Raw genomic sequence first — 18,456 nt, 5'->3', positions numbered from 1 at the left:
GTTTAATCATTTGTTTACAGCAAGCCGGTGAGATTGACAACCTCACTTTGTTATGTTGGGGCAAAGTATTGTGATTGTGTTGTGCAGGTTCCACGTTGGCGCCGGAATTCCTGGTGTTGCGCCGCACTACACACCGTCACCAACAACCTTCACGTGTTCCTTGACTCCTACTGGTTCGATAACCTTGGTTTCTTACTGAGGGAAAACTTGCTGCTGTACGCATCACACCTTCCTCTTGGGATTCCCAACAGACGTGTGTCAACTACACGCCAGCACCTACAAGACCAAATAAAATGCACAAAGAATGTGCATGGACATATAACAAGATCTTATGGACACCCTTTCTAATTAGATGGTGTCCGAGTATATTCATCGGCAGAATCGGGAGCTTCATGTTTAGTGCAAAAAGACAATTCTACAATACCTAGAACATTGCATAACCTGAAGTGTTTGTACTATACACAAGATACTACATAATCATCCCTTGCAAAATTTGATCATCATCCATTAAGATTTTCCTACTAGCGGTTGTATAATAAACACACAATAAACATTAAGCATTTTTACTCATTGGGACACAATAAACATAGAAAAACATATATGAACATGCACATATCAAGCATTTTTTACTAGAGCATGGAATGGACATGAAGAATTTTTTACTAGAGCATGAAATAAACATGGTATAAACAATGTTGAGATCTCAATAAATTTTACTAAATTGGTGGACGACATCTGGAGCTCGGGTAAGTCGACGTATTTCGCTCCGGGTGGACGCTGGCAGCAGCAGATCCCTGCTGGAGGGAACAGGTCATGCAGACGCTAGAGCAAGGCAGATCGACCTCGTTGACATACCTGGCGACAACTGTCTCGTGGGCGACGTGGAGGCAGTGAGCGTGTGGAAGATGGGCACCAGGGCACGTAGAGGCCTCCTCCACTCCTAGCTCACCCTTCCCTTAGTTCTTTATGCGTGCCTCGCCGGCCACAACCATGAGCACAAGGAGTACGGGCACCAGAGCCATATGCCAGTGGTCGACGCAGAGCAGGCGCATATGTGCGCAGTAGGGGGCGCCACATGCGGTTGAAGGCGTAGCGGTTGACACGGAGTGGCGGTGGTGGAGTGACTAGGGACATACACGAGAAAGGGTGTGTCGATCTACCTGGCGCGACTCAATCTGCGGTCAAGTCAACGAACCAGGAAAACTTATAGAGTTCCATCCGTTTCCCACTCTACTGATAAGTAATTATTTCTAGCATGCCCGCAGGGCCCCACACTACTGGTAAGTGCTGGCCCAGTGCGCACCCACCTTCTTGTAGCGCGCGCGACACACTCCTACGCTACCACTATTCCTATACTAGTAGAGCACACATTTTCCCCACGCTACTATTAATAGCAGCAGCTAGCATGCCCTAATTTTGGCCGGTGCGCCTATAACCATTTCTCTACTAGTGGATGCCCATATTAATGCGTATCAATAACTCAGTTTATTTTGTCATCACTCTTTACTTGTTATTAAAAGCTCTATTCATGCCACCATGTTTATGAGAGATCAAGTGAAACCATGAACCCCGGTCAATTTTAAATCATAAGAAATAACTTTTACTTTACTTTTTCTTGCTCTTTTGTTTTTATTTTTAATTAAATCCGAAACTACAAAAATACATTGCATACTTTATTTACCGAGAAGTTGTTGAAGAGTTGTGGCACCTATCTCACAACAACGCTATATTTTTTAGGCACCATTCTTTTACTTTACTTTACTTTACTTTACTTTACTTTTGTTTTGTATTACTTACACGCAGTGTCTGCCTAAAATATTAAATACCTTGGTGGAGCTTTTTTTTTCATTTGCAGGTTGTCTGAAGAGGAAAATTACGCTCGATATAAACTCTCGAGTTATTTGTGTGGGGGAAAATTGTGCATGCTGAATGACTCTGCGCTTGAAGTCCCAACGAGTTGGTAAACAACGTGTATTTTGTTGCCATCATGCAACATAATTTTTTGTCCTTTTGTAATCATGATTTGTTCCACGGATGCTAATTTTTTGTTCACATACAAATTTGTTGTTCCCATGCAATGATGATTTGTTCTTGAACGCTACAATTTTATTTCCCGTGTAGTCGTGGTTTTCTTTCCGCGAACAAAACTTTTGTCCTCTTTAATTTTTTGTTCACTTTGCAGTCGTGATCTGTTCTGCGCTGACGTGAAATTTTGTTCCTCGTGCAGTCATGGTTTGTTCCGTAGGCGCTAATTTGTTCCTCATGTAGTCTTGATTTGCTCCGCGGAGTCAATATTTATATCTTTTGTACGTAGTCACCATTTGTTCCACATAGGCAAAAGTTTGTTCCCTTATAGGTGTAGTTTGCTCCTGAGGCGCTATTTTTTCTTAGCTAATGAACTGGATAACTAATTCGGAGTCCACACTCCACCAGTCCACCTCTATTGATAATTATTGGAGTAGGGAGTTCCATGAGAGCAAGCAGAACTCCAGGTGGCACCAGGGCAAGAAAAGAAACTTCCATCCTGGAAAAGACGTAAGAATTGTTTGATCCGCTTTTCATAATTCGAAATTGTAGAATGAACATTGTAAAGTTAAGGCGCATATTCCAAAGAGGGAGAGAGACATGCGACTAGGGTTTCCCTGCCTCCCGCTGGCACCGTTGCTGATCTTCCTAACCTCCAGTGTTCTTAGGGCCATGGAGATGTGGTGGATCCCGATCAGCGGGAGTGATTCGTTTTTGGTTATTTTTCTTGGTCTCTTTAGTGTTTGTGGCCTACTCAGGAAGGTGTGGCGGTGGTGACTCGCTGAAGATGAAATAAAGTCCTTCCCGTCTAGCCTCCCTTCTTGTGATGCGTCTAGCATTGTAGATGGCGTGTGGAGGTTTATCTCCGGCGGGACTTGCTCGATTTTGTAGAAAGGGATGCAACTCACAATGTATTGATTGGGTGCATATGGTGTTACATATATAGGCCACGTCCTCGACTATAGAAGGAAGGAAGCGGGCCCAATAATCAATACAAAGATATGTATCGCTATACATAACTACAGAAGATACACATCCAGATATACAAGGATATGTATCTCAACACCCCCCGCAGTCGAAGCGTCGCCTGGTCGAACGCATAGACTGTACCGGAACTCCTCAAATGATGCCATAGGGAGACCCTTGGTCATGATATCCGCAAATTGTTGGGAGGTGGGCACATGAAGTACTCGAATGTGTCCAAGGGCCACCTGTTCCCGAACAAAGTGGATGTCCAGCTCAATATGCTTGGTATGGCGATGGTGGACCGGGTTGGCAGAGAGGTAGACGGCGGAGACATTGTCGCAATAGACCACGGTGGCTTTGGCAACAGGACAGGAGAGCTCAACGAGGAGTTGCCGCAGCCAAGAGACCTCGGCAACCGCGTTAGCAACAGCCCGGTACTCCGCTTCGGCGCTGGAGCGAGAGACCGCGGGTTGTCGCTTAGACGACCAGGAGATGAGCGAAGTTCCGAAGTAGACGCAGTAGCCAGACGTGGAGCGACGCGTGTCGGGGCAGCCTGCCCAATCGGCGTCCAAGTAGGCGACGATGTGTGTGGCGGTGGAGGCATGGAGGGAGAGGCCGAAGTCCATGGTGCCACAAATGTAGCGGAGGATCCGCTTGACCGCAGCCCAATGAGGATCCCGCGGAGCATGCATGTGAAGGCACACCTGCTGGACAACATACTGCAGCTCGGGGCGGGTCAAGGTGAGGTACTGCAGGGCACCGACGATGGAGCGATAAAATGTCGCATCCGTGGCCAACGAACCATCCCGCGGAGAGCTTGGACTTCGTGTCGACAGACGTGGCCGCGGGTTTGCAATTAAGCATACCGGCGCGGTCCAGAAGCTCGTGGGCGTACTTGCGCTGATGAAGGAAGAAGCCATCGGTGCGACGTACGACCTCGATGCCGAGGAAGTAGTGCAGGGGCCCCAAGTCCTTGAGGGCAAACTCAGCGCGAAGACGCTCGGTGATTTGTCGCAGGAGGTCCGTGGAGCTGGCCGTCAAGATGATGTCGTCGACGTAGAGCAGCAGGTACGCGGTGGTGGCACCATTGTTGTACACAAACAGCGAGGCATCGGAGCGGGTGGAGCGGAAGCCGAGTTGGTGAAGAAACGCTGTGATGCGCTGGTACCAGGCGCGTGAGGCCTGCTTGAGCCCGTATAACGAGCGCGAGAGCAGGCACACATGGTCGGGGTGGGCGCTGTCGATGAAACCCGTGGGCTGCTGGCAGAAGACCTGCTCCTCGAGATGGCCATGAAGAAAGGCGTTGGAGACGTCCATCTGGTGCACGGGCCACGCACGGGAGACCGCGAGCTGAAGGACGGTGCGGATCGTCCCGGGCTTGACAACCGGGGCAAAGGTGTCGGTGAAGTCGACGCCGGCACGCTGGCGAAAGCCACGAACCACCCACCGCGCCTTGTGACGGTCGAGAGTACCGTCCAGATGGAACTTGTGCTTGAAGACCCACTTCCCCGTGATGATGTTGGCGTGAGGGGGTCGGGGAACAAGCGTCCATGTCTGGTTCCGCTGCAGGGCGTCGAACTCGTCCTGCATGGCCGCATGCCACTGCGGGTCGCGGAGAGCAGCCCGGGCAGAGGCGGGCAGGGGTGATGGCGTGGATGCTGAAGGCGCGGAAGTTGACGCGGTGCAGACGTACTCGTCTGAGGGGTACCGCGTGCTCGGGACGAGAATCCCTGCACGGGCGCGCGTGAGGGGTCCCGTGGCCGGCGGCGGAGGAGGCGGCGGCGGAGCCGGAGGCGAGGCGCCGCTCGGCGAGGACGGTGCGGCGCCTGAGCTGAGGCTCGAGGGCGACGCAAGCGGCATCGAGGCGGATGAACCCGGCGAAGGGGCGTCGCCCGGCGAAGACGGCGCGGCGCCCGAGCTGAGGTCGAGGGCGCCGCAGGCGGCGTCGAGGCGAGCATCGGCGCAGGTGTCGGCGCGGGTGTCGGCGTGGGGTCACCCGAGACATGGCTCGAGGGTGACCCAGAGGGTGGCGAGGCAGCGCCCGAGACAGAGCTCAAGGGCGCGGCGGAGAACGATGAGGCAGTGCCCGAGTTCGAGCTCGAGGGCACTGCAGCCGGCGGATCTGCAGGGGGTCGACGCCGGGGACCATCAGTAGTCGAAGGAGGAGTTGTCACGAGAAAGAGTTTTAACAGAGACTAAATTCTGAATAAGCTGGGGAGACACAAGGACATTATGGAGAGACAGTGGTTTAGAAGTAGATGGAAAATTAGCAGAACCAATGTGAGAAATAGGAAGATCGGCGCCGTTACCGACAATGATGCGAGACTCGGTGGAAGTGGGAAAGGAATGGGAAAGGTTACCCGGGTGAGCGGCCATGTGAGACGAGGCGCCCGTGTCCATAAACCAGTTGCCGCCACCGGCGTAAGAGCCAGGTGCGGGCGCGGCGTGGTAGGCCGGGGCGTAGGACGGCGGCGTGGCGGTGAAGGCCGGGGCGTAGGGTGGTGTCGCGGTGAAGTGCACCTGGTGAGTCGGCGGGCGCGGCACCGGCATGTTGTAGGCGTGGATGAGCCCCGTCCATGGGTTGTAGGCGAAGGGGTTGCTGCCGTTGGAAACCGACGACATGATGACGCGCGTGCGGGGGATGGTGACGACGCGGGGTTGGGGAGGGAGGCGCGGCGGCGGCTGCAGGTGCGGCGGCGGCGCGGCGTGAGGAGGGGCACACGCGGCGGCGCTAGGGTTGGAGGGTGGGGCGGCGCGCGCGGGGAGTGAGGGGCGCGACGGCTAGGTTAGGAACGGTAGGTGTCTGATACCATGTAGAAAGGGATGCAACTCACAATGTATTGATTGGGTGCATATGGCGTTACATATATAGGCCACGTCCTCGACTATACAAGGAAGGAGGCGGGCCCAATAATCAATACAAAGATATGTATCGCTATACATAACTACAGTAGATACACATCCAGATATACAAGGATATGTATCTCAACAGATTTGGTCCCTGTTTCTTTTGAACTATGCTTCTCTTCATCAGCAATGACTGGTACTCTTGTGCGTTGGTCCTTTCGAACCTTAGCATGGCGATTTCCTGTATGTGTATTGCAATAAGTTCTACTACAGCGAGCTTTGTCCGGCTCCATTGAGGGAGGGGCGAGGAAGGTGGCGCGTCTTCGCCTCATTCGAGTGCTTGTAGTCTTCGCTAGGTAGGCCAAAGGTATTTTTGTAATTTTTATTATTTTTAGGTTCTTTTGTACTGCTGTTTAGGATTATAAATAGATCAGGGTGGACCTTTCGCAAAAGAAAAAAAAAAGTTAAGGTGCTATCGGTGGCCACGATCGAGTGTCTAAGTCCAGGTAAGGTGTGACAAAAATTATTCTCCGGAGTGAAATACTCGTTGTTTAATTTCTCATGAAAATATGCACAAGTTAACTAAGAGAGAGGTCCACGAAGCGTCCCAAAAAAACAAAGACAAGTCGGCGAATTTTTTGTTGTTGCGGCGAACGGAGGAGCTAGCAGCATCCTGCAGGCAGGCCGGCGATCACCCGCAAGCTTGCGGGACATTAGCTACGCCTTGCCTTTCCAGCTCGCCCATGACGCTGCCCAGTGAAGGGGGCTTCAGTCCAAGGGGCAGCGGCAGCCACGGTTTGGATAAAACATCACCAATGGCCGCGTCTATGCTCTCATTTGACTGGAAAAACACCAATAAAAGTGAGCGTGTTAATCGAAGCTGCTCGGACCATGGTAGCAAGAGAATATTTGCCAGGATAAATGTAGTCTACACTCACTGGCTGCGCTTGTAGTTGAAGCTGCGAATCTTGTTGGCTCTTGCTCGCCTGTGCTGGGCGGGAGGGGGGCGTATAGACCGGAGGAGGACACGGCATAGCAACGGGAACTACAGCCGGAGCAGGGAATTTCTGGAACAGCAAAATTATCCAGTTCATCAGTTTGTTGTAGATCCCATGGATAATGCAATGACATACCACACCATTTAGATGGATATACTGCCTTGACAGCGAGTAGGTAATCAGATATGACCAAAGAAAAATTGCTCACCGGAGCGGGTGCCATCGGCATTGCCATGCAAGGTGTCCCGTGAGTCGGCATGTACGCCGGCCTCATGTAAGGGTGGTGCCAGAAAGCCGGGTCAGACGGCGGCGGCGGGGGAGCCCACGACGGCATCGGGGGACGGGGCGCTATGGGATGCCGCGGCCACATCGGCATCCGAGGCGAGTCCATCGAGGGGTGACCCCAAACGTGCAACGGCCGGACAAAGTGCTGCATAGCATGCGGCGGCGGCGGAGGAGGAGCCGGTGACGGCGAGTAGCCGACGGATGGCACGGTCCACATGTTCGGGTCCGGCCTCTTCACGGCCGCAGGGGGTCCTCCGGCGGCGTACATCTGCCTCCGTTGGGTCCAACTCGCCGCCTCCGCCTCCCGTGCAACCATGTGCTTCCGGTGAGACCGATACTTCTGCAAGTACGTGGAGAACACTTTGTTATTATCAGGACATTATATTGACGACAATGCTAGTAGTTATTTACTCTTAGTCTCTAACCATGCATCTACAGTATTACCAAGCACCACTGATCTAGGTCGGAACGGGATGTCAATTTTTTGCGAAGATGGACTTCATTATGACTAGTGGATGTCTACTACTCAAACATAACTCACGTCCAAACATATAGGGTTGGACAAACAGTTCAGTCCGTGAACCTACAGCTATCGCTCATGCATAGTAGAACCGATGGGTCTTTTTTTTTTTTTGAACACAGAACCGATGGGTCATGGGTCTACGTTCTGGGGAGACATAAGCTGAGCACAGACACCAAAACATTCTTTCAACATATAACAGCGGTTGCTATACTTCAAGAACTTCGTTGTTGCCTGTTAGTCACGGTGGATATACGTTTCACCGGGTATGCATATGCTTTATGGCTAGTGAACCACATGCACTATCCGCACTTGAATTCTAGACACATTTGTGAAACGAAGAATTCTAGAGAAACACATTCACTTAGTAACTAGAAAAATGGCATATTTTTGTGAGTCATAGTTTAAAGTCGGTAGCTCTATATCTGCACCTCTTTGTTTTCTCCATAATTCATCCTACGTAATTCAACAATACCCTTGTAGCTATTTCTTAAAAAATATTTGTTGTTTACGGCTCGGCCAAGAGTTACTTAGATTTTAGCCGACGTTGGGAATTGTCATCTCAACTTTGAGATTTGTTATAGGTTTATATTTATTAAACACATATTTTTGGATATATGTGAACAAATTTGTAAAGTAGACCAAGTAAGCTGAAGCAACACTAATTTTTACATAAGATGAACAAATTATTACTGAATAAAGCTAGTAGACCAAGTAAGCTGAAGAAACACTAATTTTTACATAAGATGAACAAATTATTACAACGTGGTAATATTTTTTTGTCGATATGACTGAATAAACTTGTAAAATCGACTGATTGTTGCTCGAATGAGACTTAGGCGCGCCCTTCGTTATATTGCGTGTTTGCTATCTCGTGCAACGCAGGGATGTGCAACTTCTGTTTCATTGTTTCATATTGATCTTTTTGTACTCATAGTAGTTTTTGATTGTGTTGTCTATAAAGTTCATAGTATAGTCATCCAAGTTTCTGAAACTTGATTTTAGATAGAACTATTTCCATGCGGTTTCAAACTTCCATGTTAATTTCATGCCCGTACGCACCTGCAAATGGCTTGCTATGTTGTGGCGAGTGAGTGAGTTGATCCCCATGATCTCCAGTATCCTAGAGGGCACGGCCTTGTCGATGCCGAGCTGCTCTACCGCCTGCACGAATCTCCGGTGAAGATCCGGTGTCCAATCCACCTGCAGATAGACATGCACGCTTAATACCACAAGCACAAGCTGTACGTGCACCGTACTATCGATTCCTGTTATAGCTTCTAGAACCAAATAATTAAGAAGAAGCATATGTATGCACCTTGGCTTTCTTCTTCCCGTGGGAGCTCTTGCCTGACGACCTGTGCCTGCTCTCGGCCTCCGTGGACGACGACGTGGTCGACGACGACGGCGATTTCGCGTCCGGCACAACGGGTCGGTCGCCGCCCATGTTGCCATCTTCGTCGTTCTGGTTATTGCACTCACCCTTCTCGTCCCCCGCCTCAGCAAACACCACGTTCTCGACGCCACCGGTCGGGCTCGCCGACCCGACGTCCTCCACAGCCGCCAATAGCTCGGCGCAGGGCACTTGCTGGTCCGGCAGCTCCACCTCCACGACGCCGGCGCCCGCGGCCACCGCCTCGAACTCCGCGAAGATCTCGGCTGGGTCGACCTCGAGGTCCGGCAGCGCGTCGCCGTCCTCTAGCCGGAGGAAGAAGTCCCCGAAGTCTATGTCGTCGACGGTGAAGTCGAAGTCCATGTCCAGGTCCGTCGACGCCCCTACCGTCTCCACGCCGGAGACGGCGGCTTCCTCCTCGGAGCTGCGCTGGTCTGCCACCGCATCGTCGACGGCGCACCTCGCGGCCGACACGGCGAGCATCTCAGCCGCACTAGCCGTAGCTGCCGAGTGCAATTAACTAACAACCACGGACGTAATGCAACCAAGAGGCAACTGTACGTTAGGTCTCAAACGATGATAGCTAGCTTCTGCTGCTAGCAATGGCGCTCTAGGTGCTACTTGGTGCAGTTGGTGAGGTGGAGCTGTATATCCGTTGGCGAGTATGCAGGAGTATGTATGATGTATTCTCCTCTCCGGGCAGTATAAGGGGAGGGCGGAGGACGCCTGCAGGCCACAAGCTCGCGGAGATTTGCCGGATTCGTTTGATGGGTGCCCTTGTCCGCGAGCGCAAGTGCAGCTTGGTCGCTTCCGCGAATTATTGCGGGCAACGTGTGGGTGAGCGTTTTTTGAATAAGGGTTTCCTCATTATTTCCTATTACGAACAGCTGAAGCACAGAGAGAGGAAGGGAAGGGGTGGAGTAGATCCGGCGAGGCGAAGACAGAGGCGAGGGAGAAGAGAACAAACGCTGACAGTGGCTGCATGTATATCGGCTGGAGGCTGCCGCGCATCCTGTCTCTGCACTGCTCTGCTCGTGGTCGTGGATGGATGGATGTCTGTGTTTTTAATCGAGCTCGCCCGCGCGCGAGAGAGGACCACTGGCAGTGTGGGCAGGGTGGGCTCGTGTGTGTTTGTTTGGAAGTGGGCCGACACGTTCAAATCGCCAGTCGTCAAGCGTGCGCTAGCAGTTCTATGAATACATTTTTTTGTTACAAGATGTGTGTACCACATACGTAGCAAGCAGATTGTAGTACTCGTAGTTCTTTTTCAACTACATAGGGCAAAAGGATATATATTCCTCCCGGTAGTCCCTGATACTGATCGCCGCGGTCGTTCTGCTAGCAAACGATTCCAGCCACACGTCGCTCTTGTGGGGTCCAATATCACAGCTCTCCACGTGAAGCTCTTGAAGAAAACAAAAATGTGAAGTCTCCACTGTGCTCTCACAACCACACTTTTCATTTCTACTAAAATTTAGAAAGCTTTAATCAGTTTGGTAGGTACCGAAATACTTGTCTATCCATCAAAAAAAAATCGCTAGGTACATATGGATTCAAACAAAAGTAAATGAAAACCTAAAGTTCCTCAAATTTGGATGGATTCTAGTCATTTCAAATGGACACTGCATTATTTTGTCTAAAAGGAAAAACATAAATTACTAAAATTTTAAAATATTTGATATACCTAACAAAGCCTCAATTTAAAAGCATGCTCATGATTACATATAAGTGCCCGTTATCCTTTCCATTCTTACCATTAAACTCACCCTCCGTGTTCCTCTCCGTGGCGGCATGGGGGAGTCTTCCACCGTCGCCCCCCCTCCACCCTCCCACTCCCTAACCTCCATCAGAGGACACCATCATACACATCACGTGCGCCCGACGACGGAGACGTGGTGACTCGCGACGCGTTGGTTATGTGTTGGGGGTTTTCAGCCTAGGCCAGAGATCATAGCGGTCCGGACGGAGCATACCGGCGGCACGAGGGAGGCGTGCAGTGGCGGCGTGGAGGGCGCATGATGAAGGGCTCCGGTAGTGTTGTCTGGCATCCAGATCTGATCTAGGTATGACTGGACCACAACTCCGGTGCGTGTGGTTGTGGCGTGAGGGGCTTCCTACATGTCGTGCGATGATGGCGCAACAACTGTGGTCGTTGCATGACATGGGGAAGCTCGTACTACAAGCCCATAATCGTTGGCGGTGGAGTCGATAGTGGTCGGCGCACCCCTCTACAGACTTCATCGTTGGTTATTCTCCCTTCCTCACGGAGGTTTCTCAAGCCATCGGGAGTGTGGTCAGGGGCGCGTGTGTTTGTTTGGAAGTGGGTTGGGACGTTCGAATCGGCAGTCGTCAAGCATTGGGCGCCCTAGCAATTTTATGAACACATTTTTTTTTGTAAGATTTGTTCCTAGCAGGTAGCTTGTAGTATAGACTTTTTTTTTTCAACTACATAGGGCAAAAGGATTTATATTCCTCCGTTGCTCCTGATATAGATCGCTGCGGTTGTTCGGCTAGCAAAGGATTCCAACCACACGTCGTTCTTGCCGGCCCCATTAAAGACAGCTCTCCATGTGAAGCTCTCAAAGAAAATAAAATAAAAGTGAAGTCTCCCTTATGCTGTCACAACCACACCTCTCATTTTGACTAAAATTTCGAATGCTTTAATCACTTAGGTGGTTACCAATATATTCTGGTTTTGAGGTATGTAAGAATTCAAATAAATTACATTAGAGTCCAAAATTTCTCATAATTTGGTTGGACATTAATGAATTTTAATTGTATATTTGGTTCTTTTGAAAAAAATGCTATCCGAAATTACTGATTTGTAAAAAAAATTCTAGGGATTTCTATTTTCGTGTCCTCGGGTCCTTAGTTGTGCTCAGTTTTCTCCAGCTCGTTAGTTAATTTTTCCTCAGTTTTCCTCTCCCTCTAGTTTGAAACCCCTCGCAGACGCTCGGACGGGAGGGTTGCCGTCAGGTCAGAGGCCTTACCGTTACCGTTAATCTGACGGGTGGGGCTGCACAGAGGGCGGTTCCTCTCGACCCGTCTCGTGCCGACAAATGGGGCTGCTCTATGGGCTGCCGCGGCCATTGACCAGTGGGGTCATCTATTTTTCGGGAAAAGTCATATATTGCCGCTACGAGGGCTGCCGCGAGCCAATGACCGGTGGGGTCGTCTATTTTTCAGGAAAAGACATATATTGGCCGCTCTGTGGGGCTGCCGCAGCCAATGACCAGTGGGGTCGTCTATTTATTTATAGAAAATCATATATTGCCGCTCTGTGGGGCCTCCGCAGCCAATGACCGCTGGGGTTGTCTATTTATTTAGAGAATATAATATAGAGCCGCTCTGTGGGGCCGCCTCAGCCCATGTAGGTGACTATTTTCGTAGCTTAATCTAAAGTGACTCTTATGCTAAACATTGTGCATAATATATAGAAAATAGCTAGATCTCTAAATATATAGAAAATAGCTAGTAGATCTCTAAATCGATGCATATGAAGCTACATATATATTCTTGGTCATAATCCCCTTATCTAAAGGGGATGAATGCATGGCTTCACGTCGTCATCACTTTCATCGTCAGTATCTTCGTCGTCTGAGTAGTAGTACTTCCTGCACATTGTTCCGTCGAACACCTTCACTGTGAGCACATCATCGCCTTCATATTTGAAGTGTACGTAGCAGCCGAAATCCACACCGTGCGCGATGGCGAAATTCTCCCAGCCCTTGTAGAGATACATCCGGCCTTGTCCGTCAAATAGGACCTCCACGGTCCAGAGACGAGGACCGCGATCAGCCTGCTCGCGGATACACCTTAGCTGGCTCCCGGCCGTCAAGATAGTCCGTAAACTTTTTTGGGAGTGCACCGCAAAGAGATCGAGCGCCGATCGTTTGAAATTAAAGGTTTTTTAGAACATGCCCATAATTAATCACATGCATCATATATGTGTGAACGCGTACGTACCTTCTTGACCAAAGGGTCTTCGTAGATGATGATGAAGAACTCCTCTATGATCAATGGCAGTGTTGACGACGGTGGTGGTGGCAATGATGATGATCCACCACCCGGCCGCCCCTTCCCTTCCCCTTCCCCTTCCCCTTCCGGTCCGCGTCCGAGACGTGGAAGCCATGGCAATGGATGATCAAGTGTATGTGAACGAAGAAGAGAGAGGCAGAACCTATTGACACAAGGGATGGCCGTTGTGGGTGTTTATAAGGGAGAGATGACCGTTGTAGGGGTTTACACAATAAATTAAGGAGGAGGTGACCGTTGTGGGGGTTTACACAATAATTTAAGAAGGAGATGACCGTTGTGGGGGTATATATCTCAATAAAAAAGTAATGCGGACTATTTTGACGGAAATGGAACTTCTTGATTTAGTTTATCATTTTACCGTGAAAAGTAATGCCTAAAAGAAATGGTAATTCGTGATAGTTTATCATTTTACCGTGAAATGGCTACAAGAAATGGGTGATGGTGTATCATTTTTTGCGTGAAATGGCTACAAGAAATGGGTGATGGTGTATCTTTTTTTGCGTGAAAAATAATGGCTACAAGAAATGGGTGATGGTGTATCATTTTTTGCGTGAAAAGTAATGGCTAAAAGAAATGGTGATGGTGTATCATTTTTTGCTTGAAAAGTAATGGCTAAACAAATTGGTGATGGTGTATCATTTTTTGCGTAAAAAGTAATGGCTACAACAAATTGGTGATGGTGTATCATTTTTTTGCGTGAAAAATAATGGCTAAACAAATTGGTGATGGTGTATCATTTTTTTGCGTCAAAAGTAATGGCTACAACAAATTGGTGATGGTGTATCATCTTTTGCGTGAAAAATAATGCCTAAAAGAGTTTATAATTTAGCTCGTGAAAAATAATGCAGAAAACCAAACTTTAGCGTATTGGGTAACCGCCCTTAAGCATACATAGAGGGTGGAAGCTAACCGCCAACAGAGAGAGAGGGTGGTGGCCCCGACCAGAGAGAGAGAGAGAGATATGGGTTATCCTGCCCGTTAAATCCTACGATCAACGGTCGGCGAGCACGATCCGCGTGACATCGGCTAGACCAATCAGGGCAATGTTGGGCGTTTGTGAGAATTTGTGAAGGGAGAGGGCAAAACTGAGTAGTATCAAGAAACCAAGGGCAAGTGAGTAGTAACAGACTAAGGGATTCAAATATGAGATTTAAAAAATGGAAAATGCGTGTTTGGTACAATGAAACCCATCTTGGCCTACCTCAAACTATTTGCAATACAAATATACATGAGTGTGAAAATTATGGCCTTATTCAGACAAAGTATGTTTTGGAGAAAGCTGTTTTGGGTAGGGCTTATTGTGGAAAACCATGCACCTTCATAGCTACTAGGTGATTTGAGAAGTGGCAATTTGTGGTAAAACTTGATTTATCTATGATTTATCTATGATTTGAGAAGTGACAATTTGTGCTAAAGACTCCATGAGTAAGTGCCACTCTTTTTGGGAATTTTTTGCACATTAAATAACTCATTTAACTAGTTAATCTCATTTGTTGACTCTCTGTTGACCAGCCACTTGAGGGTAAAACTGAGTATATTGCACTAGCCAGTATTAGCACTCAAGGCAAAAACTGAGCACACAAAAAATGCTAGTATATGACTCGAGGGTATACCTGAGTATATCTAAATTTCCAAGGTTACACTCGAGGACGCGTGTTGCGGTGCAGAAGTGGAAGACGTGCCATTGTTGACGCGTGTCGCGGTGCAGACGTGCAATAGTGGACGCGTAGGACGCGGGTCGCATTTAGGACGCGTAAGTCTCCCTCCCTCTGCACACAGTACGTCTCATTCTCGCTCACGCACGAAACCACCCCTCTCACGTACCATCAACTTCTCCAAAAAACCCCAACCGCCGTACGAGCGCTCCCCTGCCGGCGATGGAGAAGAAGAATGCGCCGGCGGCCATCGCCCCCGAGCCCGTCACCTCCGAGCCCGTCGCCTCCGAGCCCGTCGCCTCCGAGCCCGTCACCGCCGAGCCCGTCGCCGCCGAGCCCATCGCCTCCGAGGGTGGCGCATCCAAGCGCGGCGCCTCCGTGAACTGGGCCTGTCTCACGGCTGACGGACCACTTCACAAGATCGGCGATTGCTTATTGGCGAATAAGGAGTACGTGGACACCTACTCTGCTATGAGGCAAGTCTGTAGAAATTGGCGCTCAGGTTTACCTGATCCCGACGTGCACCTGCACGAATGGATCATGCTAGACCACGCCCTTCCACGCGCCGCTGAGTTCACCTTCCTCCATCTCGGCACATCCCGCTACGTCACCATAGATCTATCTGCAGTTCGTGCAAGGTTCAAATTCCTCCATATCTATAGGGTTAATCTATTCTTATTTTCAATCTTAGTGCTGAATGTTATCTTCATCAATATATGAAGATGGTTGGGGACAAGGAAGATTTTCGATCAAGAACCATAGTATGCGTTGCATTACCCCGTTCAATGGTGAACTGTATGCAATAACTTCGGACAATTTTGAGTCCGGAAGAATAGTGTGCACCAATGTACAGAAGCAGCAGCGCGCGAGCAGTGTCAAGATGGAGACACTAATTTCATTTCCAGAACTTGGACGTGACAAGTTCTACCTTGTGAAGTCGGATGGTGATCTGCTGCTTGTGTTGATGAAAAACACGCCTGTGGTGTACCGTGTGGACACTCAGAGCCGCTCTCTCCATCCGGTCAGTAACATTAGCATTCATGCCTTGTTCGTGCATTATATCCGGTGTATCTCCGTCGACACCAGAGTGCACCCGACTCTTCGACCTGGCTGCATCAACTACGCGGATTTGGGTTATACCAGAGAGTACTTTCGTGATACAAATTCCTGGGATGAGTCGCCACAATATGTGCATAGATTAGGAAGCTACGGTCTGAGAAATGAACACAGGCCATACCGTTTGGAGGATGTATTGGCCGCACACTGCAGACGGCGGGAGTTCAATGAATATTTCCTTGGGATAATGCACGGCTGGAGCGACGGAGAAATATATAAGGAACGAATAACAAATTCATTCATCCTGGGGTATCCTAATCTTCTTGTTATCCATACATTGCATGCGTCTTGTATTTTTTTTCAGCTTAGTTTGTCGTGAACATTAACAATGTTATTGGCTGCTTTTGGCTGCTGTATGCAGTTTACCTATGTATTATACTTAGTTTTCTGATTATGCTGCTGTGAATTTATCATATAATAGCTTCTAGATTTACTACTACATTTGCTGCCATATTGGGGAAAAAACGAGGGCCAAAAGGCATAAATAATTGAAGAAAGACAGAAATAGAAGCTTCCCTAGATTTGCTACTAATTTGGTGAAAAAGACAGAGAGAGAAAGAAGGGAAAAGGTGCTGTTAAAAATGCCAATTTGGGCCGAGAGAGACAAAACCCAGCTCTCACGTACAACCAAACACGGTCTCGTGCTGTCCCACACGGCCCCTTCCTACCAACCCCACACGACGCGGCCCCACAGACGATGCGGCACCACACGTCAGCACGGAACGTTCAAATAAACGGATTCCTTCCGTCTGAGCTCTTTCTGCGGGTTTCAGACAAAGACTTGGGGAAATTTGAGGAAAAACTGAGCACAACTAAGGAACCGAGGGCACGAAAATAGAAATCCCAAAATTCTATGTACATGAGTTATCTCAAAAGGCACAATTTCACAACTCCGAGTTCTCATTTCCACTCTTGTTTTTTCTCATGGAACAACACATATCGATCTAATTAATTCAATCCTCTACCTTGGGTAATGGCGCTACGAAAACTTTTCTTAGTTGCGGAAATTCAGTTCTCTCACATGCAACCATCTGAACATTATTAAATTTTAAAAATTGCAACATAGCTAGAAGAAACTCTGAATTTAGGCACCTAACTTTTTTTTAGATGTTCGCATGCAAACTCTCATGATGAAATGACATTCTTAGTCCGCAATATTGGTGCTCAAGTAAGTTTCACAACATATCCTTTTTGGAGCACCATGTCTTCTTTTTCAGAGCACAACAAATTACATTTTTTTCAGAGCACAATATTGACCGAAATGACATTTTTTAAAACTAAGCAGTCTGATCCTAACGCCTGGCTACGAGCAAGGGTTAGGGTTTGGCGAAGAGCGGGCGATTGCGCTCCGCCGCCCTGCCATCTCGGGAGCATCATGAGTCTTCGTGGTAATTTTGTCTCTGGGGGTAGCGTGGAGTCCAGGTCGGTCACGTGGGAGAGTCTGAGCGGAGTACGACCTCCGTTAGGTTGGGGCAGTAACGAAGTTCCAGCCCGTGGAGGTATAAAAGGCGATCTCGCGGCAAAGAAAATCCGATACGAGACGAAGAAGACCTACGAAAATCCTCTTTGCGGCCACGATCCTAGTGTAGATCCAAGTTTTGCAAGGTTTCAGGTGATGGATCCTGCTCGCAATGTGGGTAATCAAGGGGGAGCTGGTGAGGCACCTACCCACCCGATGTTTTTAGTAGGGACTACATCCGTCTCTCTGCGCGGCCATGGGAGTTCTCCGGCGTTTAGCCATGAGGGTCCAGAGAACGGTGGCACTCGGCACTAAAGGAGGGTTTAGAGGATCTGGAGGGTATCTTGGGTGGCGAGTTGGACATGGAGGACGGCGATATTCTCGAATAGGAGGAGGAGGTGGAGGAACAGCCGCCGGAGATTCAGCAGTGCTGGAGTTTACTTGGGAGATACATCAGCCAGCGGAGGCCTGACCTTGAAGACATGACATCCCACTTCAATGTCAAAGTCTGGAGGCTGCGCACATGCGTCAATTTCAGCCCGCTGGGGAAGAATTGGTTCAAGCTCACCCTATTCTCTGAAGGAGATTTCAATTTCGTCTCGCAGGGTGGTCCATGGATATACAGAGGCTACCCATTACTCGTAAGAGCATGTCTAATAGACCCTTTATTTTTCTGCCCCTTAAAACGCGAGTAGAGGGCCCTGTATTCACTTTTCGCTGGCCGAAAACTCGTCCGAGCTAGCAGACCCCGTATCCCCACCCCGTAAAACAGAATCCTACAGAATATTCTATTTTCAGCGGCGGCGCGCAGGTGGCTATGGCGGCGGCGCGCAGGTGGCTATGGCGGCGGCGCGGGGAAAACGGTTGGGAATTCTGAAATGTCCGCGCGCCCTAGTGAAATGGGATGAGGGGTTGGCCCTGTATTCAGCCTTCCGCCCCGTACAAGTATGGGGCGAAGAGCCGCCCCGTAGCCAAAACTGTAAAAAAATCGATGTGGAGGCCTGTTTTACGGGGTCTGCTAGACGGCCGGGTAGCCCAACCCCTTATTTCGGCGGTTATTATACGGATTTGGCCCTTTTAAGGGGTCTGTTAGACATGCTCTAACCAAGGTACAAGGGGAGATGAGACCGTCAGAAACTGTACTGAATTTGGTA

At 49.2% G+C, this 18,456-nt stretch overlaps 1 protein-coding gene across 1 annotated transcript; it reads right to left on the bottom strand.

Annotated features, from left to right (window-relative positions):
* Positions 1 to 6,345: 6,345 nt before the first annotated feature.
* On the bottom strand, positions 6,346 to 9,712 carry LOC124691935 (probable transcription factor GLK1). Its single transcript, XM_047225227.1, has 5 exons — positions 8,960 to 9,712; positions 8,704 to 8,844; positions 7,045 to 7,461; positions 6,777 to 6,905; positions 6,346 to 6,679 (listed from the first exon to the last, which is right to left on the bottom strand). Exons 1-5 carry the CDS (start codon positions 9,515 to 9,517, stop codon positions 6,530 to 6,532), a joined length of 1,395 nt encoding a protein of 464 aa, XP_047081183.1. The 5' UTR covers positions 9,518 to 9,712; the 3' UTR covers positions 6,346 to 6,529.
* Between the last annotated feature and the right edge of the window lie 8,744 nt (positions 9,713 to 18,456).

The sequence above is a fragment of the Lolium rigidum genome, chromosome 1 (assembly GCF_022539505.1).
Source record: "Lolium rigidum isolate FL_2022 chromosome 1, APGP_CSIRO_Lrig_0.1, whole genome shotgun sequence".
Taxonomy (NCBI): domain Eukaryota; kingdom Viridiplantae; phylum Streptophyta; class Magnoliopsida; order Poales; family Poaceae; genus Lolium; species Lolium rigidum.
The sequence above is the reverse complement of the archived record's forward strand: the minus strand, read 5'-3'. Positions and strand labels throughout refer to the sequence as shown.

Excerpts from the sequence above, each read along its gene's own strand:
- LOC124691935 (XM_047225227.1), bottom strand. The coding sequence starts at position 9,517 with ATGCTCGCCGTGTCGGCCGCGAGGTGCGCCGTCGACGATGCGGTGGCA. Across the intron at positions 6,906-7,044 it reads TGCCGATGGCACCCGCTCCG|AAATTCCCTGCTCCGGCTGT; the intron begins GTGAGCAATTTT and ends TTGCTGTTCCAG. Across the intron at positions 6,680-6,776 it reads TTCAACTACAAGCGCAGCCA|TCAAATGAGAGCATAGACGC; the intron begins GTGAGTGTAGAC and ends GTGTTTTTCCAG.